We start from the raw sequence: 14,166 nt of genomic DNA on the forward strand, positions 1-14,166 counted from the left end.
ATACCTAAAGGTGTTTATTCATATTTGTACCCTGAGTCCATATAGTATCTTCACTTTTTCATAATCCTGCACTTTACTGGTATTACCAAGAGGCCGCAGATGATCAGAAGTAGAACTTAACTTTTTTGGGGGGAGAGGGGAAGGAAGCATACCTTTTTTTTTTTTTTTGTGGTTTTTGGCCAGGGCTAGGTTTGAACCTGCCACCTCCCGCATATGGGACCAGCGCCCTACTCCTTGAGCCACAGGCGCCGCCTGGAAGCATACATTTTATTATGTTTCCACTACAGAAGGCTATAGTAAAATATGCTGCTAAAATTTGAAGATCCTTATTTGAAGTTGTAATTATTTACAGAGATTAAAACATAATAATTAAGAAAAATTTTCAAATGTTATTCTGAAGGAACAAATTCTATATTCTAAATTAAAGTGTTTTATTTAAAAAAATTTTTTTTTCTTTTTTTGGCCGGGGCTGGGTTTGAACCCGCCACCTCCGGCATATGGGACTGGCGCCCTACTCCTTGAGCCACAGGCGCCGCCCTATTTAAAAATATTTTTAAATATTTTCTCAATTCATAAAATTTAAGGATAATGTTAATCATATTAAGCAAAAAATGGAATTGGAATGCACTTAACATAAAGAAATATTAAATGGGTTTGGCACCTGTACCTCAGTGGCTAGGGCTCCAGCCACATACACCAGAGCTGGTGGGTTTGAACCCAGCCCTAGCCTTGCTAAACAACAATGGCAACTGCATCTAAAAAATAGCCAGATGCAGTGGCAACAGCCTGTAGTCCCAGCTACTTGGGAGGCTAAGGCAAGAGAATCGCTTAAGCCCAAGAGTTTGAGGATGCTATGAACTGTGATGCCACAGCACTCTTCTGAGGGCAAAAAATTTTATTTTTCTACTCAAAAATAAAATAAAATAAAATAGAAATATTAAATGTCTGAGGTGTGTCCTTATAAGGGTAATATCCTAATTATCCTTACTTATTTTGCTCTTTTTCTTAAATTTACCTTCTATCTTTCTCAGTCTATTTTAATGATAATACCAATGATGTGAACTAAGGCAACGTTATTTTGTAGCCCTGGAATGAGAATTATTTTGCCACAGGTTTTTCTAAATATAAGAAACTAGAGTTTTTTCTCACTGACTCCTTTCTTTGGCTCATAGATCCTTCTTAGAAGACTTTTGTTTGCCTTTGTTTTGATTTGCTTGAATGCTTCTTTAGCCATCAAATTAGACTTAGATGTAACTCCAGGTCTAAAATGACATACCTATATTTTTCAAGAAATGTATCTATCTCCTGTAAATTGTCTAATTTATTAGCATACCATATTCATAATATTTCCTAAATATTCTTTAAATGATTGTGGATTCTGTAATGATATCTGCTTCTTCATTACTGGTGTTGATAATTTGTGTTCCTTCTCTTTTTCTCTTGGTTAGTTAAGGATTTATCAATTTTGATGATATTTTCAAAGAACCAACTTTTGACTTTGTTGATTTTTTCTATGGTTTATATGTTCTCTAATTACTTGATTTCTACTCCCATTTCTTTCTTCCTACTTATTTTTATTTTACTTTGCTCTTCTTTTTCAAGCTTCTTAATGTGGCACTTTTGGTCACTGATCTGGGCATTCTTTTCCTTTCTAATATATATAAGTATTTAAAGCTCTACATTTCTGGCTTGGCTCCCGTAGCACAGTAGTTACCATGACAGCCACATACACCAAGGCTGGCGGGTTCGAACCCAGCCCAGGCCAGCTAAGCAACAATGACAAATGCAACAAAAAATAGCCAGCGTTGTGGCAGGCGCCTGTAGTCCCAGCTACTTGAAAGGCTGAGGCAAGAGAATCGTTTAAGCCCAAAGTTGGAGGTTGCTGTGAGCTGTGACGCCACAGCACTCTACCATGGGTGACAAAGTGAGATTCTGTGTCAAAAAGAAAAAACAAAACTCTTGTCAACTTTGCAGTAGAAAGTTATGATCTTAATATTGTAAGTGGGATAGCATTTAATGGCTGCTTCACTGAATAAAGCTATACATTTCTTTCTGTAGCAGTATCCCACAAAAGTTGAATTTTGAAATTGTTGTAATTGAAATTTGAAAATGTTGTATTTTCATTATCTTTCGGTTTGAAATATTTTCTAGTTTCTCACATGCTTTTCTTTTTGATGCATAGATTATTTAGAAGTATATCTTTTAATTTCCAAACATTTGGATTTGTGTGTGGGTTTTTTTGTTTGGTTGGTTTTTAGGTATCTTATTCCTACTGATTTCTAGTTTAAATTTATCATGACCGGTTTTTTTGAACTAGCATAAGGTCTGTGTTAGTAAGCATACCTTAAGGTGTGTATTCTGCAGTTGTCGAGTATAGTTTTCTATAGATGTCAATTTGGCAAAGTTGGTTAATATTGTTGTTTAGATAGTCTGACATTACAGAGTTTTTTAAAAACCTAGTAATTCTAGCGGTTGTTTAAAGGAAATTGTTAAAATTACCAGTTATGCTTATGGAATAGTTTCCCTTTAATTCTTTAATTTCTAGCTTTATATATTTTGAAATTCTGTGTACTTTTTTGATTATTATGTCTTCCTAATGAATTATTCCTTTTATCATGCAATGTCACTCTTTATCTTTGGTAATGCTCTTTGTCTTAAAGTCTATTTTATGTAATATTAACAGCAATTCCATCCTTTGTGTGCTTTATTCCCATGTTATATCTTTTTTCATTCATTTTCTTAATGCTTTAAATTTATCTGTGTCTTTATATTTAAAATACATTTTTTATAGACAAAATGTAAGACACCAATTGGGTCTTGCTTTTTTACCCATTCTGAAAACTTGTTTTGGTTTTTGGTTTTTGGTTTGTTTTTGAGAGAAAGGTCTCACTCTATTGCCAGGGCTAGAGTACAGGGCATCATCATAGCTCATTGCAGCCTCAAACTTCTGGGCTCAAGAGATTCTCATGCCTCAGCCTCCCAAGTAGCTAGGACCACAAGTGCATACCACCACACCTAGCTAATTTTTAAATTTTTTGTAGAGACAGGATCTTGCTCTTACCAAGGCTGTTCTCAAACTCCTGGCGTCAAGCAATTCTCCCGCCTTGGCCTCCCAAAATGCTAGGATTATAGAGCCACTATGCTGTCCAGAATCTCTGGTGTTTTAATTGGAGTATTTAACCCATTGACATTTAATAACTTATGGATTTGACTAGATTTATATATACTATTTTTATTATTTGTCTTTTGTTCTTTCTGTTTTTATTCCTCTGTTTTATGTTCCTGCCTTTTTGGAATTAAATTTATAAGTTTGTTGTTTTTTTTTTTTTTAAGAGAATTTTGGTTTGATTTATCTAACTTTTAAGCTGTCCCTCTTTACATCATTTATACAGCGTTTACAATAGGGATTTCAACATACTTGTAATACAGGATATCCATAAGGTTCATGTACAGTTTTAAATAGTTGTAAATTTTAAACTGCACGTGAATTTTATGGACACCCTATATATATTTAACTTTATTAGAAACTGTCAAAGTATTTTATATAGTACCCATACTTTTCTTTTTTTTTTTAAATTAACACATAACTGTGCATATTTATGGGGTACATGGGATATTTCAAGACATGTATACAATATGTACATATCCATCACCACAACATTAATTCTTTGTATTGGGAACATTCAAAATCCTCTCTTCTATTTTAAAATGTACAATAGATTATTGTTAACTCTAGTTACCCTCTGTGTTATAGAACAGGGACTATTCCTCCTATCTAACTGTGATTTTGTACTCATTATTCAACCTCTCCCTAACCTCCCCCCTCCATAACCTTCCCAGCCATTGATAACCACATTCTGTTTTCTACTTCTATGGAATCAACTTTCATAGCTACACATATGAGTGAGAACACATAGCATTTGTCTTTATGTGCCTGGTTTATTTCACTTAATATATTGTCCTCCAGACTCATCTTTGTTGCTATAAATAACAGGAATTGATTCTTTTTCCATTGCATATATATATACCATATTTTCTATGTCCATTTAGTCATTGATAGACATATAGGTTGACTTCATATGTTAGCTATTGTGAATAGCATTGCAATAGACATGGAAGTACAGATATTCTTAGACATAATAAATTTCTTTCTTTTCGCTATAGTGGTATTCATTTCGCCCAGTAGTGGTATTGCTGGATCATATGGTAGTTCTGTTTTTAGTTTTTGAAGGGTTTTCCTTAATCACTGCACTAATTTATATCCCCACCAACAGTATATAAGAGTTTCCCCTTTCTCTAATCCTTTCTAGCATATATTTCTTTTGCTATTCATAAAACTTTTATTCCACTTACATGAACTTAATATACATATTTTTAACAATTATATTTGGATTGGTCATGAAAATTTCATAAAACATTACAACAAAGCTAGCCATCATCTTAAGTCATTTCCCTGATAATTTTTTACAGCACATACATATTAGGCAAGTACTGAAATAGATCACAAAAGAAACAACCTGGTGGTGCCCAGAGCTCAGTGGGTAGGGTGCCAGCCACATACACTAAGGCTGGCAGGTTCAAACCCGGTCTGGGCCAGCTAAACAACAATGACAACTGCAACAAAAAAACAGCCGGTCATTGTGTCTGTGTCTACAGGCGCCTGTAGTCCCAGCTACTCGGGAGGCTGAGGCAAGAGAATTGCTTAAGCCCAAGAGTTTGAGGTTGCTGTGAGCTGTGACTCACTGTACTCTACTGAGGGCAACGTAATGAGACTATCTTAAAAAAAAAAAAAAAAGGAAAAGAAAAAAAGCTAAAATGCTTTTCCTTTTGCTACTGCAGCGAGAACAATGAGTATGCTTAGGGTTCAGAAGAGGCTTGCCTCTAGTGTCCTCTGCTGTGACAAAAAGGAGGTCTGGTTGGACCCCAATGAGACTAATGGAATCACCAAAGCCAACTCCTGGCAACAGACCTAGAAACTGATCAAAGATGGGCTGATTATCTGCAAGCCCCTGACTGTCCATTCCCGAGGTCAATGCTGGAAAAACACCTTGGCCTGCCAGAAGGGCAGGCATAGGGACATAGGTCTGAGAATGCCTGAGAAGGTAAGCGAGATGGGGAGGATGAGGATTCTGCACCAGCTGCTGAGAAGATACCATGAATCTAAGAAGATTGACCGCCACACGTATCACAGTCTGTACCTGAAGGTGAAGAGATACGTGTTCAAAAACAAGCAGCTTCTCATGCAACACATCCACAAGCTGAAGGCAGGCAAGACCTGCAATAAGCTCCTAGCTGAGGCCACAAGTCCAAGACCAAGGAAGCATGCAAGTGCCATGAAGAGCCTTCAGGCCAAGAAGGAGGAGATCATCAAGACTCTGTCCAGTGAGGAAGAGAGTAAGAAGTAGAATGCTCCCCCTGTTGTCTGTACATAGTGGCCTCCATGATAATGATCAATCATTCAAATAAAACAAGCCTTTATGTGCTTAAAAAAAATGTTAAATACTTTGGGTTTTTGTTTTAGAAGACAAAGTCATGAATATCAAGCAATTCATTTTAATACATCTTTACTTATACATTTGTTCTTAGGTTGCCTGAAACACTTAAATACAAATAAAATGATTGTAGCGAAATAATAAAAGCAAACAGCAGGTAACTTTACAAATATTGGAGTGTGAACTATTTCTGCCCTTATCCAGAGTAAATTGGGTCACAGCTTTGTCAAGGAACACTTCTGCAGCTTTAAGTTCTCCAAACCTTAAAAGCACTCAAAATAACTACACCTGTGACTGAAATCAATTATCCCTTTTGTTCCCTACCAGGACAAATCAATATATACGCAGTTTTCTTTGCTCAGACATGGAAGCAGTTTTAACACTGGGCCTTGTGAAGCCACAAGTACTATCCAAAAGTACTATGCCAAACATTTATAACTTACATAAAAATTCCACGTCCTCATACTGGCTGCTACAAGATGAAAACAGATAACTCCCTCATTGTTAACTGGTTCCATTCCCCTTAATATTACACATAAAAACCACATGGGAAATACAGAAATTCAAATAGAAGTAACATAAACATGTCATAAATCGTAAACAAAGAAACTATTTGTAGGACAGAATGAATGATAAAATGATAAATTTTAGAATGTGGCAGACAAAAGTTGGAAGCCCAGGTAATTATCTCCTCCTCCTCCTGCTTCAGCTTCAGAATTTCCTTGGGTATCCGATGCCCACAATGTCAAGTTGTCGCTCAGCAATTGCATTATTAGTGAGCTGCCTCTCTCTTCACTTAATGTATCTAGTTCAGCAATGGTTTCACCAAAAGTTGTCTTTGCAAGACAGAAGGCTTCAGAATCTCAGAATAGAACACAGAGAAGTTAAGAGTCAGGCCCAATCTGATAGGATGTGTTGGTTGTGTGTCCTTTTGGCTGATTTCAAAATTTCTTGGTATGCTTTTTGTGACTGACCCACAATCTCTTTCTTGTCATCACCAGCAGCAACCTCAGCAACCTGAGCCAAATCAAATAGAAGACTTTGCTCTCTGCTTGTTAAGTATTGGGGATCAAGAACTTTTCCCAAAACAAGACAGTATATCATTGCAGATATCACTTAGCTTTGTCTCAATTTTCTCTCTGTATTCTTGAACCATCTGTTGTTTTTTCTTAGCACCTTCCATCTTTTGCGCTTGAAATGATCCTCCAAGATGACCTGTGGACTACTACAACATTTTTAGAAGCAACTGAGAGATTTCTGTCCTTGTAGGATGATTCAGCTGCTTGCTCAGCTGTAGGCTTCAGTGGGCTGCCATGTCATCGTGTTACTCAGCATAGTTGGCTAGTTTGGCCATCTGAACATGCTCATTTTGTCCATGACTGGATGTTCTGTGTCTAGGGTGGTTGGTGGCAGACAGATGGATGGGACTTAACAGTCTCTGGGCAGCAGCAGTGGCAAGACTGAGATTGTCCCTGGAGTGGTTACAGCTGCTCCTAGACCCAGGGATCTGCAGCATTTGTTACTTTTTGTCTTTTTGATTATAGCCTTTTTAAATGGGGTGATATGACATCTTATGGTGGTTTTGATTTGCACTTCCTTAATGATTAGTGATTGAACCTTTTTTCATACACCTGTTGGTCATTTCTACCTCTTCCTTTAAGAAATATCTAGTTAGATCATTTGCCCATTTTTAATAGGATCATTTGTGTTTTGTTGTTGAGTTCCTTAAATATTCTGGCTATTAATCCCCTGTTGGATGGTTTCTAAATGCATGTATTCTTTTTTTTTTTTGAGATCGAGTCTCACTATGTCATGTCACCCTTGATAGACTGCCATGGTATCACAGCTCACAGCAACCTCAAATGCTTGGGCTTAAGCGGTTGATTCTTTTGCCTCAACCTCCCAAGTAGCTGGGACTACAGGCACCTGCCATAACGCCCGGCTATTTTTTTTGTTGTTGCAGTTGTCATAGTTGTTTAGCAGGCCTGGTCCGGGTTTGAACCTACCGGCCCCAGTGTATGTGGCCCGTGCCCTAACCACTGAGCAACAAGCGCTGAGCCTAAATGCATATACTCTTAAATACAGACAATCTACTTAATACTGTGTTATTTCGCACAAAATGTAAAAACCTTGCAACAAAAGAGCTCCATTTACCCCTTCTCTGTTCTTTATGCGGTGGTTGTCCTATATATTACATCTACATATATTATAAATCCTTTAATACACTATGATTTTGGCTCTAACAGTCATTTATTTTTAAAAAGAAAATAATCTGTTTTGTTTGATCACGCAATTCCCATTTCTGATACTTTTCATTCCTTCTTGAAGATCCTTGTTTCCATCTGGTGTCAGTCTGAAACACTTTCTTTAGCTTTTTTGCTGCTGGTGATGAATTCTTTTCATATTTTTTTGTTTGAAAATGGCTTTATTCATTATTTTTGGAAGAAAATTCTAGATACAGAGTTGTGGATATTGATGTGAAAGTCTAAGTTATCATTTTTCTACTTGTGATTAGTTCTGATGAAAAGTCACTGGTTATTGAAATTACTGTTTTCCTATATGTAATATGTTGTTTTTCCCTGCCTGCTTTCCAGATTTTCTCTTTATCTTTGGTTTTAGGAAGTTTAATTATGTTGTACATATGTGTGGTTTTCTTTGTATTTATTCTTCTTAGAATTTGATGAGCTACTTGTAGAAGTATAAATTAATGGTTTTTGTAAAATTTAAGTATCTTCTGGTTATTATTTCTTTGTTTTTGGGTTGTTTGTTTGTTTGTTTTTTCAGACAGAGTCTCACTTTGTTACCCTTGATAGAGTGCCATGGCTTCATAGCTCACAGCTATTTCAAACTCTTGGGCTGAAGCGATTCTTTTGCCTCAGCCTCCCAAGTAGCTAGAACTACTACAGGTGCCCACCACAACACCGGCCTTTTTTTAGACATGGGGTCTCCACTCTTGCTCAGGCTGGTCTTGAACTCATGAGCTGAAGCAGTCCACCCACCTGGGCCTCCCAGAATGCTAGGATTACAGGGTGTGAGCCACTGTACCCAGCCTGGCTATTATTTCCTCAAAAATAGTTTTTTTACCCCATTCTCTCTCACTTCTTTCTCTGGAACTACAGTAACATAAATATTAGATCATATGATAATTGTCTCACAAATCCCTGAAGCTATTTTTTTAATTCTGGTTTTTTTTCTCTCTGCCCATTGGACTATATAATTTTTGTTAATTTGTCTTCATGTTCACTGACTCTTTAGTAATATTATCTCTGCTGTTAAGTCCACCCAGTGAATTTTTATTTCATATATTATATTTTTCATTTCTAGAGCTTGCATTTACGTTTTGTTACACTTTTCTTTGTCATCTGAAATTTTCTATCTTTTCTTTTTTACAAGCCTATTTTATGTACTTTAGCACTATTAAAACAATTGCTTTAAAATCTTTGTTGGTTCATTCCAACATCTGGGTCATTTTGGTCTTTATTGATTGCCTTTTCTCTTGAGAATGAGCCACATTTTTTCCATTTCTTCATATGAAGGATTGGCCTGAGAAGAATTAGTCATCCATTATTAGAAATGAAGTAAGGAATTTTCTGTAGCTAATGCTAAGAGAGGGGGCTTCAAATGAGCCTAAGAAGGAAGAGGAAGAGAAAGGAGAAGGAAGAGATAAAGTGAAAGAAAATACAAAAGGAAGAAATCTAACTTTGAAATAACTTCAGAAATTAGCCCTCAGGAGCAAAATTGTCATGAATTCCCTACTCCTATTATGACACTAGACTCTGGATTTGAATGTATTTAGAGTGCGTGGGGTTTTGTTTTTAGCATTATATATATGTATATATTATATATACTTAATATATACATATATATTTTATATATTATATTTATATATTATATAGTTTCATATATTATATACTACATATAATATATATATTTTTATATATAACATATGTATATATTATATATATTTTTTAAGACGGAGTCCCAGTCACCCTGGGTAGAGTGCTGTAATGTCATAGCTCCCAGCAACCTCAGGCTCTTGGGCTCAAATGATTCTTTTGCCTCAGCCTCCTGAGTAGCTTGGGACTATAGGCGCCTACCGCAACACCCTGCTATTTTTTAGAGCCAGGGTCTTGCTCTTGCTCATACTTGTCTTAAACTCCTGAGCTCAGGCAATCCACCCACCTTGGCCTCCCAAAATGCTAGGATTACAGGCATAAGCCGCCACGCCTAGCAAAGAAAATACTTCCCTACTAAGAAATAATTTTTCTATCTCTCTCGCACACAAACATCATGCAAAACCTAGTGCTACATACTTTTTTAAAGAAGTGTTCAATGACCTGGCATAAGGGTGCTGGGAGATGGAGCATGTCCTCAACTCCGCCCCTCTTTGGGTGAAGCAACTAGGCCTGACCCTTCCCCCACCAGTAGCGCAGCGGAGCAAGCGCGGAAGCCTCGGCGAGCTGTGTGTAGCCATGGAACCAGATGGGACCTACGAGCCGGGCTTCGTGGGGATTAGGTTCTGCCAGGAATGTAACAATATGCTATATCCCAAGGAGGACAAAGAGAACCGTATTCTGCTCTACGCGTGCCGGAATTGTGATTACCAGCAAGAAGCTGACAATAGCTGCATTTATGTCAACAAAATCACTCATGAAGTGGACGAACTGACCGAGATCATCGCTGACGTGTCCCAGGACCCCACGTTGCCACGGACCGAGGATCACCGGTGCCAGAAGTGTGGCCACAAGGAAGCGGTGTTCTTCCAGTCACACAGTGCCCAGGCCGAGGACGCCATGCGCTTGTACTATGTGTGCACTGCCCCACGCTGCGGCCACCGCTGGACTGAGTGATACCCCTCTATTAATGAATGCTAGGTTCTGTGAAAAAAAAAAAAAATAAGTGTTTAATAATAGAATACTTTCAGTTATTAATAGTTTACCCGTAATTGGGGCAATATTTGGACTGTGCTATTATTCATTAATGAAGCTCTTATAGCATTAATTTTCCCTAAAAACGCTTATTTTTCTCAATCACTTACACTATTCACTACACTTTTGCTGCTAACATAAACATATTGCAAAGAAGAACATGAAAATGCTACCATCGAAAGGATATAAACTGCAATATTTGTAGCCACAGACAAGATTTCAATCATGGCAGGTCCTAACACTGATACTCAATACACATTCACTGATATTAGAAAATTCTTCATTTCGGGTGGCACCTGTGGCTCAAGGAGTAGGGTGCCAGTCCCATATGCCGCAGGTGGTGGGTTCAAACCCAGCCCCGGCCAAAAAAAAAGAAAATTCTTCATTTCTCACACTCTGGCAGGTAAAATAAATTATGTGTTACCTTCAGATAAAGTAGCATTGTTCTGATCACTCTGTATTTCAATTTAAAATCTAAAAATCTTAAAAAAAAAATCTAAAAATCTTAATAATTTTAAAATGCATTGTATGCTTGTCTTTGAAGTCTCTATGTGCTAGGAAAAAAATGTCAACTAATGTTATTTTACAAGATAAAACAGGACCCCAGGAAAAAAATTATAGCTACTGCACTTAGAATATTAACCTGCAGGTATACAGAGCCTTTGAGATAATGTGTTCTAACCTAGCATTTTCCCATTGAGAAAATCAAGGCCCAAAGAGATTAACTGACCAGCCTACATTCTGTCTTCACTACACAATAGTGAAATTAGACCCCACGTCTCTTGACGCCTCATCTAATGTCTTTCCATTATACTATTCAGTTTGTTATAGAGCGAGAGACTTGTTCTTCATAACATGCAGTATTTAACCTATAAATGGTTAGAAGTAACTAAACTGTCATGTACCTGATAGTACATTCTTACTGGGATATTATCTACAGTATATTCCATCTCTTTATGTTTGCTACTTCAAAACCTACATTCTTTCTTCTATACTTCATTGTTTCTTACAGAACTTTTTTTTTTTTTTTTTTTTTCCAAATATAATCTCACTGTCACCCGGGCTAAAGTGCCAGTGCTAGATCAAAACAACCTCAAACTCCTGGGCTCAAGCTATCATCCTGCTTCAGCCTTCCTCCTATACAACTTTTGCCATTAGAATATCCCCAAATGACAGGTTATTTTTATCTAGATATAAATCAGAGGCCACCAACAGATTTTGTTCCCTTTGAGGCCAAGAACTAAGCATAATTCCTTTTTATATTCCTTAGCAGCTGGCACATAAGTTTGTAATCACTATATATTTGTCAAATTGGATTTTTTTAAAGGATAAACTTTATAAATTATTTCTTGAATTACAAACAACTTTGAAATGTCTATTTCATTTTTCTCTTTTATTTATGTATTTGTTTTTTTATTCTTTTTTTTTTTTTTTTTAGATAGAGCCTCATTATGTTGCCCTCAGTATAGTGTCGTGACATCACAGCTCACAGCGACCTCAAACTCGTCTGCGACAGTGATTCTTGTGCCTCAGCCTCCCAAGTAGCTGGGACTGCAGGCACCTGCCACAACACCCAGCTATTTTTTTTTTTTTTTTTGTACTGTAGTTGTTATTGTTGTTTAGCAGGCCTGGGCTGGGCTCAAACCCGCCAGCCCCGGTGTATGTGGCTGGCACTGTAACCACTGAGCTATGGGCGCTGAGCCCATTGTTCTCTTTAAGTTATACATAATAATATAAATTTTATGGGGAGAAAAATTAAACTCTTACCATTACCCAGGAAAAAGAAAGGAGTTAGGCAAACAGCCAATTCCCGTCATAGCCTCTTTAATATGTAAACAAATCTTATAAGTCAGTAAGTAAAGGAGAGGCATCTCCCCCAAGTAGAAAAATGGGCAAAGGCTGTAGGTAAAAGAAGAAAACAAATGACCAAGAAATATATGCAGATATGTTTTATTTAGCACAAATCAAAGAAACACAAAACAGCAGTGTAATATTATTAAACCTATCTAATTGGTACATTTAAGGGCAAATGTTGGCTAAAATGTGGGAAAATAGGTCTACTCATAAGTTGCTGGTGGATGTGTTAAATTGTCTCAACCTTTCTGGTGAGCTAATTAAAAATATATTACCAACATTATAAATGAGCATACCTTTTGATTCAGCAAGTCTTCTAATAGTTTATTCTAAAGAAATAATTTAACAAAAACCTAAAAATATATAAATTAAAATGTCCATTTCTACTTTGTTTATAAAGCAAAAAAATGGAAAGAAGTTTAATGTCTGTGAATAAGGGATTAATTAAATTTCATATAGTAGAATACAGTATAACCATTAAGGGTATAAAATAGATACATATGTGTTAACATTGAAAGATGTCGCATTTTTAAGTGAAAAACATATTACAGAGTATAATCCCATTTATATAAAATATGTCTGGTTGTATATATAAATACATATAAATGTGCATATGTCATATGTATATATGCATATGTGCATATATTTAAGCATAAAACATCTAGAAGTGTATAAGTAAGTGTTAACAGTTTTCTTGAGTGGGATTATGGAAGATTGCCATTTCCTACTTTATTTCTGTATGCTTGCCTTTTTAAAAATAAACAAATTAATTTTATAATGAAAATATCTTTAAAAAATAAATTTCTTCAAATTTCCTTTATTAAATCTGTTTTTTTAATTTGATACTTTTTAAAAACCTCAATTATTCTTACATCTTTCATTGTAAATTATTCCAAATAACTAGAGAGAAGTGTGATTTTTTTTTTTTTTTTTTGAGACAAAAGTCTCACTCTCATTTTGCCCTGGGTGAAATGCTGTGGCATCATCATAGCTCACAGCAACCTCAAACTCCTGGGCTTACGTGATCCTCTTACCTCAGCCTCCCAAGTAGCTCGGACTACAGGTGCCCACCGCAATGTCCTGCTAGTGTTTGTACTTTTAGTAGAAACATAGTCTCACTCTTGCTCAGGCTGGCCTCAAACTCCTGAGCTCAAGTGATCCTTCCACCTCGGCCTCCCACAGTGCTAGGATTACAGGCATGAGCCCCTGGGCCTCGCCATAAGTGTGAAATTTTTAAGTCTCCTGAGAAGTGGAAAATATTATTATGAGGTTGATTATTTTAGTTGTGTGAGAGAGGTTTTGAATCTCAAAAACAAATGTTTACTCTCTCCTGAAGATTTTTTCTAAGAGAATCTCAATTACAAAAATGTCCAGCTGACTTTGAGCAAGTTACTTAATTCCATGTGCCTCAGTCTCCTCATCTATAAAATGAGGACAATAGTAGGACTTACCTTATAAGATTAGTGTTAAGATAGATAATTGTGGCATGGTGCAGGCAAATAATAAGTAGTAGTTATTATTCTTATTTTTCTATGGTTTTTAATTCCTAATTTTTTTTGTTTGTGGGTTTGATTCTATATTAGGTTCAGAGCATCATTCGCTCCCAAACCAGTATGGGTATGCGTCACAGAGATCGTCCTACTACTGGTAACACCCTCAAGTCTGGCTTATGTTCAGCCCTTACAACCTACTTTTTTGGAGCCGATCTCAAAGGGAAGCTGACAATCAAAAACTTCCTCGAATTTCAGCGTAAACTTCAGCATGATGTTCTGAAGCTAGAGGTAAGTATTCCTTGGACTTCAGGAGATCCATCACATGCGGAGCCACTAGGCTAAGAAGGCCTGTACCTTAGGCATCCTTTCGATTTGCTTCCAAATGTGAGAACTGATTGG

General features: G+C 36.6%; 2 protein-coding genes and 2 pseudogenes across 4 annotated transcripts in view; 3 read left to right on the forward strand and 1 right to left on the reverse strand.

The window, feature by feature from the left end:
• Positions 1–14,166, forward strand: part of MICU1 (mitochondrial calcium uptake 1) — a 255,844-nt gene that overhangs the window by 165,324 nt on the left and 76,354 nt on the right. For all 3 annotated transcript variants that reach the window (XM_053586212.1, XM_053586213.1, XM_053586210.1), the window contains exon 8: positions 13,858–14,055. In XM_053586212.1, coding sequence (XP_053442187.1) covers positions 13,858–14,055 — 198 coding nt within the window. The remainder of the gene's footprint in view (positions 1–13,857; positions 14,056–14,166) is intronic.
• On the forward strand, positions 4,848–5,405 carry LOC128582359 (60S ribosomal protein L19-like; annotated as a pseudogene).
• On the reverse strand, positions 6,140–7,134 carry LOC128582491 (14-3-3 protein zeta/delta-like; annotated as a pseudogene).
• On the forward strand, positions 9,919–10,347 carry LOC128582361 (DNA-directed RNA polymerase II subunit RPB9-like). The gene has a single exon (XM_053586234.1). The coding sequence runs from the start codon at positions 9,965–9,967 to the stop codon at positions 10,340–10,342; it is 378 nt and encodes a 125-aa protein (XP_053442209.1). The 5' UTR covers positions 9,919–9,964; the 3' UTR covers positions 10,343–10,347.

This window comes from Nycticebus coucang, chromosome 3 (genome assembly GCF_027406575.1).
Source record: "Nycticebus coucang isolate mNycCou1 chromosome 3, mNycCou1.pri, whole genome shotgun sequence".
Taxonomy (NCBI): domain Eukaryota; kingdom Metazoa; phylum Chordata; class Mammalia; order Primates; family Lorisidae; genus Nycticebus; species Nycticebus coucang.

Excerpts from the sequence above, each read along its gene's own strand:
- LOC128582361 (XM_053586234.1), top strand. The coding sequence starts at position 9,965 with ATGGAACCAGATGGGACCTACGAGCCGGGCTTCGTGGGGATTAGGTTC.